Raw genomic sequence first — 17,843 nt, forward strand, 5'->3', positions numbered from 1 at the left:
GTGAGATAATGTTGGGTTTTAAGAAATTCGAACTAGAAGGGTAGGAAAAGTACTAAAAGGCACTGAATAGGATACCCTTTGTATTATGCAAACAGAAAGAGCTAGAATTATTAAATTTGGAATAACTTAACATTTGGAGAGTTAGAAATTTGAACTAAAGGTTTTTTGGAAATTCGAACTAGAAGAGTACGAAGTACGGTGTAGATATAACTAAATGGTTTTGGCAATTCGTACGGTACTAAGTTTAGTACAACTTAAATTTGTGTGAACGGATTTAGCTGGAAACCTGAAATTTGGAATTAATATTACTGTTGGAATGTGGGATTGAGATAGATTTGGAAATCCGTACTTATGTGTACGAAGAGTACTAAATTTAGCACAACTTGCATTTGGGTGAATGAATAGAGCTGGAAACCTGAAAATTAAAATTATGATTACTGTTGGAGTATAGGATTGAGGTAGTTTTGAAATTCGTACTTATGTGCTCGAAAAGTACTAAATGGTACTAACTTGGGTACATTTTGGGTTTTGGAGAACAGATGGAGCTGGAATCCTAACATTTGGAATTCAGATTACTGTTGGAATATATGATTGTGATAGTTTTGGAAATTTTTACTTATGTGTACGAGAAGTACTAAAATTTGGTACAACTTGGATTTGGGCGAAGGGAAAGAGCTGAAACTAACAGCCAGTTTATGTATGTTGATCGAAAGGCTTCTTGAGCTTCGGAAGTGGAAAAAAAATATTGTCTGTTCATGTAAACACCTTCGATACAAAAATGCGACCGACAAGCCATACGAAATAACACGTAAACGTTCACTTTTCCATGTAAAGAGAACGTCAAAATCACTCACTTGCTTTGTAGCTGTCGAGTAGAACGTAAACTCGCGAATAACACCGAAAATCCAAAAACACATTTATGCAACACATTCTTGAAACAAAATAAAAATTTTAAAGACACATTTTAAAGGCGGTTTCATTCATTACTTTGAAGAAATCAATTAAATAAAATAATTCAAAATACCGACACATTTTATTTTCTCAAACAAAACAAATCACACATATTTCAATGTTTGTATGTACTATATGTGGATTTTGTTTTTATACCCTCCACCATAGGATGGGGGTATATTAAGTTTGTCACTACGTTTGTAACTACTCGAAATAATCATTGTAGACCCCACAAAGTATATATATTCTTGATCAGCGTGCAATTCTACATCGATATAGCCATGTCCGTCCGTCTGTCCGTCTGTCCGTCTGTCCGTCTGTCCGTCTGTGGAAATCACTCTAGCGTCCGAACGGATTGACGTAGGTTGATGAAATTTTGGGAAAATATGTTTTATTTACGTAGGACTTTTGGTATTGAAAGCGGGCTATGTAGGTCCACGCTTTCGTATAGCCCCCATACAAAATGACGCGTGACGCGTCGTCGTTTTAAGGAATTTTTAAGATATTTGGCCCATTTTACCACCGAATTGGTTGTAATTTGGTACTTTGTGTCTCCAGAGGCCAAAAAATATTCCTACCAAAGTTGGGTTATATAGGTCCACGTTTTGGTATAGCCCCCATATAAGGCCCCATATAAAGTACGCGTCATTTTAATATATTTTGAATGTATTAGACCCATTTGGCCACAGAATTGGTTGTAATTTGGTATTTTGTGTCTTCAGAGGCCAAAAAATATTCCTACCAAAGTTGGGTTATATAGGTCTACGTTTTGGTATAGCCCCCATATAAGGCCCCATATAAAGTACGCGTCATTTTAATATATTTTGAATGTATTAGACCCATTTGACCAAAGAATCGGTTGTAACTTTGTATTTTGTGTTTCCAGAGGCTAAGAAACATTTATATAGGTCCACGTGTTGATATAGCCCCCATAATACAATATCTCCCGATTTTCGATATTTTGAACGTTTTAGCCTCATTATCACATCGATATGGCTGAAATTTGGTATTTAGTCTTCTTTAGGCGTATAAAACTTTCCCCCAGAAATTTGTAGGTATAGGTCCACGCCATCATATAGCCCCCATAGAACCGTACCTTCCGAATTTCGGTATTTTGAAGGTTGTGGCCACATTAATCCACCGAAATGGCTGAAATTTGTGGTGGAGGGTATAAAAAGTTCGGCCCGACCGAACTTAACGCTTTTCTTACTTGTTATTTCTCATTTGGTTCTCATTTATGGAACATAGTTGTACAAATGTACATTCAAATTAGTAGTATTTCGCATAGTATACGTAACGGCAGTCGCACGATAGTATGCGAAATACATGAACGCCTTTTTAGACGGAAGTGAGTGACTGCTTTCTTTTCGTGCGACATACATGAACAGGCTGTTAGTGTAGGGTTGAGATATGGATGTAGTTTCGGGGGTTGTTGTTTAGAAAATATGTACGTACCATAAATTTTAAAATTTGGCATTGGGATAATGGTAATTCGTACTTACAAATGGTACCACATTTGCTACCACTTGGATTTGGGAAACGGGGGCTATATCCAAATCTGAACCGATTTCGATATAATTAGACACATTTCTTTATTGACCGTATTCAGTCACACATTCCAAATTTCATCGAAATGGGACACATATAGCGTGTTTGGTGCAGCAATATGGAAATATATATGGAAGCTATATACAAATGTGAACCGATTTAGATATAGCATTTCCAAATTAAATGAAAACTTTTTTCAAATTGAATGAAACCTTTATTTTTATTGATAGAAAAAAGCCAGAATATTTTGAAAAGAGAAAGAAATAAAAAATTTCATGGGGTTTAAACAATTTTTTACTTTAATTCTAATCTTAAGTAATGACATAAAAGTGCAACTCGCTGCATGTTTTGCTTCCTTGAACTTAAACATTTTATAATTTTTGGGCATCAATTAAGGTTATAGCGAAATAATGCTAAAGAGAGAATTAAGGTTTAAAAAATTGCTAATAATAACAGGGGCTAATTGTATTACCTTATGAAGTAGTTCACGATTTGATGCATGTGGAGATTTCAGTGGACATGGTCATTACATAACTGGAGCAGTCCTGTTTATTGAGCTGTTGGTTACTATGCTCAATCACGTCAACGACATTACGATTTATTGTCTGATCCACTCTGGCACACAATTTTGTTTTTGCAAATGCCTTTACTATTGGGTTCAACACTGCTGAATATGACATTAAAAACTTAAAATTACACAGGTTTAATTCTATCATTATGTGTGTTCGTTTACTTATTAAGTTATTGCATAAAAAGTATCCTGAAAAAAACTTTTCAAAAATAAAATTGTGCGCCAGAGCGGTACAACGCGATCGAACAATAGATCGTGATACCGTTGAAGTGATTGAGCATAGTAACCAACAGTTCAATTAACAGGACTGCTCCAGTTATGTAAGGAACATGTCATTGAGAATTCCCTAAGCAGCAAATCGTCAACCACTTCATTAGGTAATACAATTAGCCCCTGTTATTATTAGGCATTTTTTAAAACTAAATTCTCTCTATAGGATTATTTCGCTACAACCCTAATCGATGCCCAAAAATTATGAAATATTTTAGTTCAAGGAAGCAAAACATACAGGGAGTTACACTTTTATGTCATTATTTAAGATTAGAATTTAAGTAAAAAATTGTTTAAACCCCATGAAATTTTTTATTTCTTTCTCTTTTCAAAATATTCTGGCTTTTTTCTATCAATAAAAATAAAGGTTTCATTCAATTTGGATAATTATTCATTTGATTTGGAAAAGGTTTCATTTGATTTGGAAAAGGTTTCATTTAATTTGGAAAAGGTTTCATTTAATTTGGAAAAGGTTGCATTCAATTTGGAAAAAGATTCATTCAATTTGGAAAAGGTTTCATTTAATTTGGAAAAGCTATATAATTTGGCACATTTATTTCTTGACGGAATTCAGTCACACATACCAACCAAATTTGGTGCAGCTAATACGTGAAATCGGCCAAAAATATATGGGAGCTACATCCATATCTGAACCGATTTTCACCAAAAGCAATAACGTTCTTCATCTGGCTAAAAATGATATTCCCCAATTATCAGCTGAATCGGACAATAAATAATGCGACCTGTACGTTGCGAACGGAAGGCCGGACAAGCATAAATCGACTCAGAAAGTTATTCTATGTATATACCTAGAAGGAACTATAGGTCTATCTCGTTTCCTTTTGTATGTTGCTTACAAATGCACAAAGACATCATACCCCTTTTTCATTCTTCTCTGCTTTTTTTTCATTTGTTGTCGTTGAGTTTTACTGTTTTTGTTTTCTTTTCTGCTTTGTTTTAATTATTTCTAATGTTATTTGTGCCCTTGGATTAGTACTTATGGTACAACTTGGAATAAGAGGTTTGTGTCTAGAGTATTTAATCTCTCTTAAACTACCCCTACTGACCCATAACTGATCTTTAAGAGGAAGATCTATGGCATTCTTAGAAACAAACAAAATGTTTTTTTATGGAGAACAAATCTTTTGACAAACAAGTAAAAAAGTATCAGTCGGCTTTGCCGACAGAGATATCCCCTCAGCCTGTGCAAATTGAAACACTTTTTTTCACAAAAAACTTATGTTTTATTTTGGTCTAGTATGAACCGACAAAAATTTTGATTAGGATTAAAGTTCAAAAATTTTGCGGAAAAGGTACTTAAAGGAATGGACCGACATAGACCATGGGGTGCCATAGGGGGTTTTTACACCCTTCGGGCTGTTTTCTCAAGAAGTATGGACTTGCCCCTGAAACAACTTTTACCATCGTAATTGAGGCAGCGAATGTAAGTTGCTTCAACAAAAATCAAAGTGATTCAATAGCAGGTCTTAAAGTGAACTTATCCAAAATTTTGTGTGGGAGGTACGGGATGGAGTGGACAAATATAGTCCATATTCGAACCTGATCTATATCTGGTAGATATTATGAGAATGTGTAAAGTAAGGACCAAATCGGTCACTTCCATCAAGAGTTATCGTGCCCACAATTTTTCCGAATATTTTTGAACTTTTGTGGGGTAGGTACCTGAAGGAGTGGACCGATATGGCTTATCTACGAACTTAAACAAAGTTTGGAAACAATATTACGAAGGCCAAATTTTGGCCGTAACCGGCATTTCCGTTCGAGAATTATCTTGCGTTTTCACCCATAAACATGGTGTCATAGGGTTTGTTTTTCAACTTTCAGGCTATTTTTTCAGGAAGTATGGACTTGCCCTTGAGGAAACTTGTACCTTCGTATAGGGGACAGTGAATACAAGATGGTACTACAAAAACCAAGGCGATTCGAGAGCAGGTCCTAAACTGAACATTTCCGAAATTTTGTGTGGGAGGTACTCGAAGGAGTTTACCGATTGAGTCCATATTGGAACCTCATCTAAGTCTGGTAGAAATTTCATAATGTGCAAAGTATGGACCAAATCGGTTACTCCCTTCAAGAGTTATCGTACGCACAAATTTTCCGAACATTTTCGAACTTCTGTGGGGAGGTACCGGAAGGAGTGGACCGATATAATCCATCTTTGAACTTGAACTAAGTTTGGACAAAATATTACGAAAGCCAAATTTTGGACCGAATCGGCAGATCCGTTCGAGAGTTATCTTGCGCTCCAACCACTACACACGGTGTCATAGGGTTTTTTTGTAACTTTCAGGCTATTTTCTCAGGAAGTATGGACTTGCCCCTAATGAAACTTACAGCGTCGTATAGAGGACAGCGTATACAACTTGCGTAAACAAAAATCAAAGCGATTCGAGACCAGGTCCTAAACTGAACTTTTCCGAAATTTTGTGTGGGAGGTACCCGAAGGAGTGGACCGATTGAGTCCATATTGGAACCTAATCTAAGTTTGGTAGAAATGTCACTATGTGCAAAGTATGGACCAAATCGGTTATTCCCTACAAGAGTTATCGTGCGCACAAGTTTTGCGACAATTTTTGAACATTTGTGGGGGAGGTACCTGAAGGAGTGGACCTATATAGCCCATCTTCGAACTTAAATCGAATCTGGACAAAATATTTCGATACCCAAAATTTGAACCGAATCGATTGATCCGTTCGAGAGTTATCGTGCGCACCAGCCTGCCAGACAGACAGACAGACCGACAGACAGACAGACGGACGGACATTGCTAGATCTACTCAAAATTGTCCGAAACGGATATCGTACAAACATACTTGGGGTCTAAAACCATTATATCGATGAGGCACATTTTTGGTCGTATCAAAGTGTAAATACCCTCTTTAGCCTAAAGGCTGAGGGTATAAAAACATATGCAATAAGGGGTGCCGTGGTGCTACCGAAGAGACAATTTTGCGCCAGCACCGACCAGCCATCATAAAATGAGACGCAGCCATGTACTTTTATCTCTACATTGCACCGCAACCCGAGAAGAAAAATGCACAACTTATACTACACGGCATATCTCCTGTGCTCGATTCAATTTAAGAGAAGGAACAGGCGGGTTTGCACCCGGGTCGATCGTGTGCAGATCACATCAACTCCTTTTGTATCATTATTGAACAGTCTGCTGAATTAAACTCACTTCTGAATATTTTGTTCGCAGATTTCGGGCCAGCTTATGATACCGTTTACCGAGGTGCTTTGTGTAACGCCCTTATAAATAAAGGCCTCCCTCCTAGAATTGTATCCCTAATAAGGGAACTTTATAGAGACGCCAAAATATCCGTCCGGTTCAACGGCAAAGAAAGCTTACCTTTCTCAACCAGTGAGGGTGCTTTTCGATTGCTCAATAAAGTCTGGAGATGTAATGCTATATCAATAACAAAAATTAGAATATTTAACTGCGTCGTAAAATCTATTCTGCTGCTTGGCTGTACGACTTCGAGTTTCACGCAATCGACGACTCGGAAGCTCCAAGTACTTATCAACCGTTGCTCACGCCAACTCCTGAGAATCTTCTGGCCTAACAAAATATAAAATTCAGAACTACTGCTCCGAACCAATTGTAGCCCTGTCTATGTATATGTACGTAGAATGAAATGGACTTGGTTAGGCCACATCGATGCACAGTGGCATCGCCAAAACTGTCCTAGACTGGAATCCGCAAGGACAATAATGCAAAAGTGGACGCCCAAGAAAACCTGCATTCGTTGTACAAAAAGATAACTTGAATCAGCCCATATAACCTGGGGTCAGGCAAAACATCTGGCCAATGATAGAATGAGATGCAGAGAGCTTTTCGATGTCCTATGTTCTACCTGAACTTTTTACGTCTTTTTTATGTAATTCTTGCAATTATGAAAATAAATTTCAAGAACAGTTTTGATTATAAAATGGAGTTTCGTTTAAATTTAATTTTTACAACATAAATGGTACATAAAAATAAGTAAGAAAGTATCAGTCAGCTGTGCTGACAGAGAGATCTGTATATTAGGATTATAACTTTTTTACAACCTCATATTCCTGTATCACATTTTGATGAGTTGTTATAGGCTGAATGCTCTAAGAAATCATAGGGTGTAGGAATAATTTTAAATAACCCTTTAAGGATTTTTTCTTGAACCAAATTCAACCTGATTAAATCGCTGTGAAGTCTGTTAATAGTTTTAGTTTTTTTCTGTGAGAATTGAAATAGAAGAACTTCAAGTATCACAGATGTGGACATGGAATATTGGAGAATAGGTATTTCTTTTATAAAAGAAGGACAGTCGAAAGAAGATTCCAATGACTACCTATATAAAATGAAACGAATACAATATTTTAAAAATACAATAAAATACTAAACAAATGTACAGATTTGCGTTTGGTAAAAGTTAACATATTTTCAGATATTTAAATTTTTAAAGTGACACGCAGTTATAGGCGGTTTATTCCGAAAAAATAAAATATACCTGTTTTAATCGTGTCCAATCACTAAAGAGCTTAGCTTAGTCCATTGAATAAAATGTTATCGAAAGACGTAGATTTCAAAACGTACAATCATCGTAATGTCCAAGGACATTAGATGGAATTACCTAGCCTAAGTATCTTATTGTCTCAAGAAGCTTACCAGCAAAGCAGGCAGACAGACACCTTTAATAACATAATAAATATAAATGGCCTTAATGACATAACATTCGACCTAAATTGCTTACAATTATGACTATTAATAATATATTTTTTTCTTCTCAAGAAAAAAGATGTTAAACTATTTTGCAGAGCAACGGATATCCATTTTCTCCAACAATATGGCAAATGTAATTAAAGTTTTATTTAAAAAATTCCATAAATATGCCCTAGAATTAATAATTGTTTCTATATAAAAAGCATATCAAATTCTAATCAGCTATCCCATTGTTTCGATGCTTCTTCTATGTTGTTCTAAATGTGAAAAAAAAACTGAGAAATTTTCTTTATAAATCACGTGTAGATTATAAAAAAAGCGAATGAAATGGAAAAAATCACACACACATACACAAAGCAAAAAATTCTAGGTTAGATGTACACACATAGTATCCTTGAAGCAAAGAAAAAAGAAGAAGAAAAAGAGAAAAAAAGAGAGCTTTTCATTCTCTCTATCCCTCGTGTTTAATAAGTTGGTCAGTTGGTTTTATAGAGAGATAATTCTGATTGGATTTCTCAGAGAGGAGATATGATTTTCTCAATGACTTTGTTCTCATTAGTAGTAAAATTTCATGAGAGAGAGTGGTGGATTTTATATCAATGATGAACACGAAGAGAGCATTTGCATTGTGAATCGTAGGAAAACGTAAAGGCGAGAGCTCATTTTCTTCAACTATGATTTATACCATTCACATTTTGTTTTGGGTTCGTTTGAGGGAAGGGAAATGCTGGAATTGCCTGAAAAACCATTGGAATGTTATTGACAATTATCACCCTTCTTATTGGATGGAGTCTGGGAGTTGAGAATGACTTGGAAGTGGTACAACAAAAACAATTTATCACGTGTGCCTTAAACAAATACACTCCTAGTTGCAAAAACAAAAATCACACAGGCAAAAAAGCGAGAGAGACTCTTAAGATTGGTTCTTGGGGATAATGGTAACAAAAGAAAAAAAGACATTCAAACTTACCTTTTGCCTTCTTCGCCTTCGGCACCTTCAGCTGTTGCTGCTGCTGGATCTTGTTGGGCAGCTGGTGCAGCAGCTGCTGCGGCGGGTGCTCCCTCAGAGGCGGGAACATCTTCTTCGTTACCACCTTTGACGGCACCCACCAAAGATGTGAATTGATTTGTAATATTGGAAAACATTTTTGTAGTTTTGTTTTTCCTTTTTGTGGGGGGTTCTTTGCTTTGTGGCTAAAACTTTTTGGGTTGTTTTTGTTGGGTTAGTTCTCCTTTAGAGGTTGTCTTTTGTGTGATTCTTTCAATTGGTTATTAGGCTTTTGATGCGATTCTGCAGATGACACATTTAACACATTAACACACTTTTCAAACAAACAAAAAATTTAATATTTTTTACAGTTTTCTGTTTTTGTTTTCTTTGTGGCAAGAAAAAAATTATCTTTTTTTGAGGAAATTTTAAGGTTATGTTTAATGTATGCAAACAATAATTATGGAACAAAATCAGGAAGAGAGAGAGAGGGAATGGAAAAGAGAGAGTGGCTTTCATCACTGATGAGAGCCGTGAGAGTCATTCAGAAATGACCCCCTTTTTAAAAAAAAGTTATGGAGAGAGAGAAACAAATTTCACAAAATGAGCAAACCCGAATGTCTGAACGGCAAAAAACCGAATGACAAATGTAACGGTAAACGACAAGTGTGCCTTACAAATCAAGACGAGGCAAAAAAAAAACCATGTATGAAATCTCACGATTAGTATGGATACCACTTTTTTCCTCGTTTTACGAAAAAAAGGGGTTGTTACGTTACAAATTTGCTTTCATTGTGATTTCCAATATTCTTTAAAACTTTGTAACAAAATAATACTAAAAATTCCATAAAAACATAAAATTAAATATTGGAATATCTCTCTCGTATTCCAAATAATATACATATGGCAAAAAATCTGTCAGACTTTAAGAAAAATCAATAATTTTCTTTCAACGTTCCTTTTTGCTTTTGCTTTTTGCACACCAGCAAGCGACTAAAACTTTTGCTTAATGTACTTTTTAAATCCTTTTTATATTCAATTTTTTTTTTAATTTACTTTTTTTTGTTTTAAAATTTTGTTACACTTTTTTTCCTTTTTGGAAACTTTTTTGTTTTAGATTAATTTCTTTTGAAAGATTTTTTTATTCAATATTTCTTTTTTTCAATGCAAGATTTTTATATATTCTTTTTTTCTTTGCTTTGCTTTGCTATAGATTATGTGTCTTCCTGCTCTGAATGTCCTCGGAGAACTGTTTGTAGTCGTTGGTATATCTCTTTTGAAATAGCTTTACAATTGTCTAATACACCACGACAACGACGACGAAGGCGATGGCGATGGCGACAACGAAAACGAAGAGTAACTGTCAAACGAGCGTTCGTAACGAATTAAATGCTTTTACTATACTATCACTACGACAACGACGTTGAAGCTACCACCAAAGTTTTTATTGTTTTTTTTTTTGTCCATCCCCCATCTCTTAAGAAGAAAAATTTCACCAACCAACCATCCAACCACCACTCCCACCAACTTTTATCATCTGAATAGTATCTGAAAAGTAAGACCAAAAACGAGGAAAAATCTCCTTGTCATTCCTCCCCCTGTCTCCACCTCACAGACTGGAATGTGTCATCTACCACTATTGATTTTGTCAAGAAATCTGAGGTGTGCAATCGCTCGCTCTCCAACGTGTATTATAAATAAACCCATGGGGAATTGTAAATGTGTCAAGTCCCAAGGGATAATTATAAGGCGATAATCTCTTTACGGATTAATTATTGTGACAAATAAATTACACTATGGATTAAGCACGGAAAACTAAATTCTAAAACACTGATAATATTCATTTCGTAATATGATTTAATTGCAACGGTACTTGCGACATTAAACCAGACACTCACTACTTGAGAGAAAAATTCTTCGAGTGATCTGGGTGCCTTTAGCCATATGAGATATACGCAGACCTTGATATAATTTAATATAAGTACAATATAAGTTTTTATACCTCCGTCATGAAACAAAAAAATAATCTATTTATCCGGTTTGCCGACAGAAATATACCCTCAACCGATGACCGCAACTGAATAAAAGTAGTATATGCCCATGACACAAAGCATGAGTTTGGTTGCGGATTTGTAGTTGGTTGCGGTCTCCAGCTTCACCCCAGTGAATGAAAGACTTGCTGCAATTCGATTAAAAGCTAAATTCTTCAACATCAGCTTTATTTGCGCTCATGCTCCCACTGAAGATAAGGACGAACAGACCAAAGATATATTTTACGAGCGCCTAGAAGAAACTTATGACCGTTACCTTGCCCATGACATTAAAATTATACTAGGCGATTTTAATGCCAAAATTGGAAAGGAGAATATCTTTAGTCCAACAGTCGAGAAATTGAGTCTCCACAGTGAAACATCTGACAATGGTATGAGGCTGGTAGACTTTGCAGCTGCAAAAAACATGGTAGTTAGCAGTACCAGATTTAAGCATCTCGATATTCATATGGGCACCTGGATGTCGTCAGATCAAAGACATGCATCAAGCGTGTTGGATGTACGATCGTTCCGAGGTGCAAACATAGACTCGGACCATTACCTTGTTGCAGCAAAAGTACGTACCAGATTAAACGTAGCAAACAAAATGCGAACAGACACAACACGGAAGTTGGACATCGGTAAGCTGCAATCACAACAGATAGCCACAGCATATTCCACTCAACCGGCCCAATTGCTTAATCAAAACACTCCTCGTCCAGATAACACATGAGGACACTGGCAAAACATTGCCCACTCCATGCAAACAGCCGCAAAATCAGTACTTGGATACCAGAGACCTCCACCAAGGAATCCATGGTATGACCAGGAGTGTCGTGCTGCTACCGAAGAGAAAAATGCGGCATATAGATCTACTTTACAATCAGTAGCAACGCGTAGCGTTCGTCTTTTCCGCAAGAAAAAGAGAGAAATGGAAAAGCGGGAGTGTGAAAAAAATCGAGATGTACAGGAGCCAGAATGAAGTCCGAAAATTCTACCAAAGAGTGAAACATCAAACAGATGGCTTTGGTACAGGCACATCCTCCTGTAGAGACCAGCAAGGTAATCTGGTAACAGATACAGATAGCGTGCTCAGGATATGGAAGGAGCATTTCTCCAATCTGCTGGTATCCAATAGTAGCGAAGACGATGATACCACAGATCCAATCCCAGAAGATGGTATAGAATGTATACCGCCCAGTAAAAACACCAATCAACCGACTGAAGAATAATAAGGCAGCAGGAGCTGATGGCTTACCAGCCGAGCTGTTTAAAACCGGAGGCGACACGCTGATAAGGTGTATTCATCAGCTAGTTAGCTCCATCTGGCAGGAAGAACGCGTACCCGACGATTGGAACCTGAGCATCCTGTATCCCGTCCATCAGAAAGAAGATAAGACTTTATGCTCCAACTATAGGGGCGTAAGTCTTCTCCCTATCGCCTACAAGATAGTGTCAGGGATATTGTGCGAACGACTAAAGCCCATGGTCAACGAAATAATTGGACCATATCAATGCGTCTTTAGACCCGGCAAGTCCACCATTGACCAAATATATACCCTGCGGCAAATCCTGCAGAAGACCCAAGAGATGCAGATCGACACCTACCACCTTTTTGTCGATTATAAAGCAGCCTTGGACAGCAAGCTGCGTTCAAAGGTATTCCAAGCCATGTCTGAATTTGGTATCCCCGCAAAGCTCATACGGCTTTGTAAAATGACTTTAACTGACACAAGATCTTCAGTTAAAATAGGAAAGAACCTCTCCGGAGAGTTTTGTACCAAAAGAGGTTTAAGGCAAGGAGACAGCCTTTCGTGTGATCTTTTCAACATCCTGCTAGAAAAGGTTATACGAGAGGCAAACATCAAAAGAAGTGTCACAATCTACACCGATAGTCACATGTTACTTGCTTATGCTGATGATATAGACATTATGGGACGATCAGTAAAAGAAGTAACCGATACCTTTATGAAGGTCGAAGGAGAATCTGCTAAAGTGGGTCTGGCGGTAAACGGCGAGAAGACCAAGTTGATGGTGTCGACGCGCAACGTCCATTGAGATTGGACCAACTGTTGAAGTTGGTTCCTATAATTTTGAGGTAGTAAAAGACTTCGTATACCTCGGCACCACCGTAAACACAACAAACGACATCAGTTGTGAAATAAAAAAAAAGAATTGTATTGGCCAACAGATGCTACTTTGGCTTAAGTAAGCACTTGAAAAACAAAGCCACAACTCGTCAAACAAAAATAACGCTTTACAAAACACTGATACTACCCGTGCTGATGTATGGTTCCGAAGCCTGGGTACTTGCGCAAGCAGATAAGGCAGTGCTTGGCGTGTTTGAGAGAAAAATTCTTCGAAAGATCTACGGACCGATCTGCGTTGACGGTGAATATCGACGTCGTATGAAACACGAGCTGTATCTGCTATACAACGACATCAGTATAGATAAACGTATCGAGATGCAGCGATTGCGTTTGCAAGGCCATATAATAAGAATCAGCGATGATGAACCCGCTTAAAAGGCGTATAAATTCGAGCCACATGGCGGTGAACGCAGAAATGGCAGGCCAAAGAATAGATGGCGCAAAGAGAAGAGATAACAAGGCCCGGTATTCCAAAAAGCGAACCACTAAACGGAGAGAATTGGAGATCTTTTCTTAGTTCGGTCTATGGAACAAATGTTCTGTAATGGACCAGCTAAGTAAGTAAATATATGCCCATTAATCCAGGATCGTCGTTTTTTAATCGTTCCTTATTATTTCCCAGCTTTTTTCATAGCAGAAATATAAAATACTAACAAAGTGCCCGCCACTTTGTATGCGGAAAGAAAATAAAAAAACAACAAACAATAGGTCTGTACGATAACCCAAAAATTTGTACAAATTCGTACAAATTTTAACTGAATGCTGTTCGATAACAAAATTGTCCAGCAAAAGAGAGCGAGTTTGGAGAGATTTTTGGAGAGTTTTGTGACTGAGAGCTTGCAAATTTTTGCTGGGAAATTTTGTCCCGTAAAAATTTGTAAGTTTGGCCAGCTGACTTTTAATCAGCTGTTCAATGTAAACAACTTGAAATGTTAACATTTTTGACCACGAAAATTTCACAATTTCACATTTTTTAAGATTTTAAAGCGTTGTGAATAGGATTACTGTTGTAAATAAGTCAAATGCAATTTTAAAATTTATATTTTTGTTCCATTTGGTTTAAAATATCAAAAGAAACAAAACATTTTTCATACATTTTCGGAAACAGCTGACTTTCTTGCAAATTCTTCCAAAATGTTGTTCGATAACTTATTGCAATTTTTCTTTCTTGAGAGAGTAAAATTCACTGAGAAAAGTTCCTGGAACTTGCTGAGTAATTATTGCTGGGAATGTTATCGTACAGACCTAATATTTAATACCGAAATGGTGAAAACTGATAATTTTGTTGTACTACTACTTATTTTAATTAATAATTTCATTTAAATACTATTTGCAACACTTTAGTTAGATTTTCCAAAAAATCGGTATTATCTCACCCCCTACTAATCACCAGCGATGTATTTCAATTTATGGCTTTCTGTCCTCAGCGTTTCCAAAGTTTTTCTAAAGCGTTCAGAACATACACACAATTTTGTTAAAAAAGAAAAACCGCCTTCGCGTTCACATAAAAGCAATGATACAATATTCAAAACAATTTTTCAATTCCATGACCTTATCTAAAACAAAAAACAACATCAAAAATTACTGCTTTTATCAACCCTATACACCAAGCATGATTATCATTGGCAGCTCTATCTCTGCCCGGGCCCACCCCGATATGATTTGGTTAATTATTGAATAATTATTACCTTTTTCCTTATACCCTAGACAGAGGGCAGCGTTAATTTGCATTAACTGCCTTAATTCAAATTAATTCGTGCATTATCCACATTCTTAATGCACAAAATCAAAGGAAATTTAAACTGAATTTAGCAATTTCAATATGGCAATGCTGTTGAAAAGCAATTGTCTTTTGTCAAATTTCCATGTTTAAGAAAATAAAAAGGGAAAGCAAATCAGCAATTTTCGCGTTTCTTCAAAATAAGTTGTGGTCTTTCGCGAGTAGAATAGCAGCTAATCGTTTTTCACGCCTTCTAACAAATCTCTTTTTCAAATTTTTATTTTCACAAAAAAATTTCATTACCCACCATACCAATTCTATCGGAAATTAAGGCCTGGGTACATAAGCTGCCTTGCCTGTTTGCCTTGCTTTCCTGCTTCATTTCTGACATAATAAAAATAAAAGAATAAAGGAGGCTGAGCAAATTTTGAACTGGGTTGCCCTTTTCTTTTTTATTCTTTTATCAGAAGTAAGCAAGGTAAGCAGGCGATGCAGCTTATGTACCCAGGCCTTTATATCTTCCTCAAATGTTTTTTAAAGTTTTGCAATATTTTTTTAATATTAAAAAGACTCAAAAATATCGCGAATAAATTAAATTTATTTTTGCTTCATCGTGGTGAAAAGATTAAAGGTAGAAAGTGTACTTGGTTCGCATATTTTGGTGAACTTTTGTAAAGCTTTATGAAATGGTCTGCTGGGTACAAAGAAACAACACAAACAGCTGTTTCATAAATGCAGATACTATCGTCTGTCAGGGTGAAAAATTAATTCAAATTAGGAAATTTTTAATGCAAATTAACTCTGCCGTCTGTCTAGGGTATTATTTTCATATAATTATTTTTACTTTTTGAAAATTGTAAGTAGTATCTTTGATTGTTTTGAAGTTTCTGTACCGAAAATGTTAATGAAGTTTTGTAAGAAATATTTTCAAATTTTTTGCTTGAATACTCTTTTTGAGGTTCTCTCAGTAAAATCAGAATTACTTTTTCTGTAATTTTATTCCGTTTTCAAATAATAAAAGAACGCGGAATTCCGTAAGAAATATGTATACTCCCTATTTAAAAGCTATATTCGCTCTTTATAGAGGCTTTCGAGGCTTTATACTCATCTTTGATCCAAAAAAAGTTACTCGTACTTTATTTTGTGAATGGACGTTCATGGAATGAAAAATATATTGGAAAAAAATTACCATACATATATTGGTTTTCGTAAAGTATATCTCGAAACCTAATTAGAAATTTGTTTCAACATGTTGTAATCTAATTTTAGACTAATTTTGTGTTAAACAGTAGGAGAATTCCGTTTCAGACAATTTGGTGTCATTCAGCCCAATCCGCCCATCTGTCTATATGGCTGGAGCTTATGTCCAAATTTTAAATTTCGTAATATTTTGTCTAAACTTAGATTAAGTCAAATAAATTCACTCCTTCAGTTACAAAATTTAGTTTTTTTTAGATTATTTTAACAACATTTTCGGTACCTCCGTAACAAGTGTTCAACATAACTGTAGCTTAAGGGCTGTTCGAGAAGCCTTTGGACATTTGATCTAAAGGTACTGGGCATATGTCTTGCACGGCGCGATCGATTTCCGCCCAATACGAATTTAGGCGACTGCAATATCCCGAGCGTAGTTGAGCCAAAACTACTCTGGTTTGTCGTGGCAGCTGACGCTCCTCAGCTGCGATAGATGGAGGATGTACTCCGAGTACTTTATTCACACTATAATTGCTTAAGGCCTTGGCAACTGCGTCCGTGTGAATGCTATTCAATCCTGCTTGATATGCTTGTTGATCTAGGGGTTATCTTCTGTATCGTTGGACCTCTCCCTCTAGAGCATGGATATCCTTCCTGATCTCCCTGAATGGGCCGGGCCTACCCACAAGATAGTGATTGGGATGGCTCACACGATAACATCCAAGCAGGTACTGCAACGAAAGCATCTCATTGTGTTGCTTTACAGGAAGAATTTTTGCCTCCTCATGTAGATGGTCCACTGAAGATTTGAGGAGGCACCCTGTCGCTGTTCTCAGGGCGGCATTCTGGCAAGTTTGAATCTTTTTCCAGTTCGAATCACACAATCTCGTGGACCAGACTGGAGCCGCATAGCTTACCACAGACCGACCTATCGCGTTATACGTGGCCAACAAGGTTTCTTTATCTGCACCCCAAGTGCTGCCGGCCAGGGACTTGAGGACATTGTTCCTACTTTTCAACTTGTCGCAGATAGCTGTGGCGTGTGCGCACGACGTGAATGTAGTGTCGAATGTGACCCCTAAAATTTTAGGGCAGTTTGTGGTCGGAATTCTGCTACCGTCGACCACGACATTCAACTCACGTCCAAACTGCGCTGTCCATGTGGTGAACAGAGTGGCTGTTGATTTTGTGGGGGAAATCTGCATATTCCTCCAATGGAAAAAGGTGGTAAGATCGGTTAAATAGTTGTTCAGTCTCTCACAGATGTCATCAGGATATGTACCCGATGCCAGGATCGTGCAATCATCCGCATACGTCTGGAGGGGGTGGAATACAGGAGAGGAAGAGGTTAAACAGTTCCGGAGATATCACCCCACCTTGGGCAACTCCCTGTTTCACTCTACGGGGTTTGGACTTCTTATTCCTGAATTCCACGTACGACTGGCGTCCACACATATAGTTGACTATCCAACGTTTCAAGCTTGGCCGGAGGGTTGTCTGTTCTATGTCCTCAAACAGCGTGGAGTGCCTGACTGTATCAAAGGCTTTTGATAAGTCAAGCGCCACCATCACTGTTCTATCGCACGGCCGTCTCTGGTTGAGTCCTTTACAGATATATGTGGTAATGGCGTGCAGCGCTGTTGTCGTGCTGTGCTGCTTACGGAATCCATGTTGATGATCGGCAACTTGATAGCTATTT

General features: G+C 37.1%; 1 protein-coding gene across 39 annotated transcripts in view; it reads right to left on the minus strand.

The window, feature by feature from the left end:
- The window catches only part of Sap47 (Synapse-associated protein 47kD), a 252,255-nt gene that overhangs the window by 224,302 nt on the left and 10,110 nt on the right, over positions 1-17,843 (minus strand). For 16 of the 39 annotated variants that reach the window (XR_012411625.1, XM_073975523.1, XM_073975514.1 and 13 more), the window contains exon 2: positions 9,033-9,353. Coding sequence is in view for 32 of the 39 variants with exons in the window: in XM_073975523.1 (XP_073831624.1) it covers positions 9,033-9,208 (176 nt within the window). In the remaining 7 variants the exon portion in view is untranslated. Of the gene's footprint in view, positions 1-9,032; positions 9,462-9,974; positions 10,470-17,843 lie in introns of those variants that run through there. The other 23 variants (XR_012411630.1, XM_073975506.1, XM_073975472.1 and 20 more) reach the window with 12 other exon arrangements.

Source organism: Musca autumnalis, unplaced genomic scaffold (genome assembly GCF_047663935.1).
Source record: "Musca autumnalis isolate F117 unplaced genomic scaffold, ASM4766393v1 scaffold_1, whole genome shotgun sequence".
Classification (NCBI taxonomy): domain Eukaryota; kingdom Metazoa; phylum Arthropoda; class Insecta; order Diptera; family Muscidae; genus Musca; species Musca autumnalis.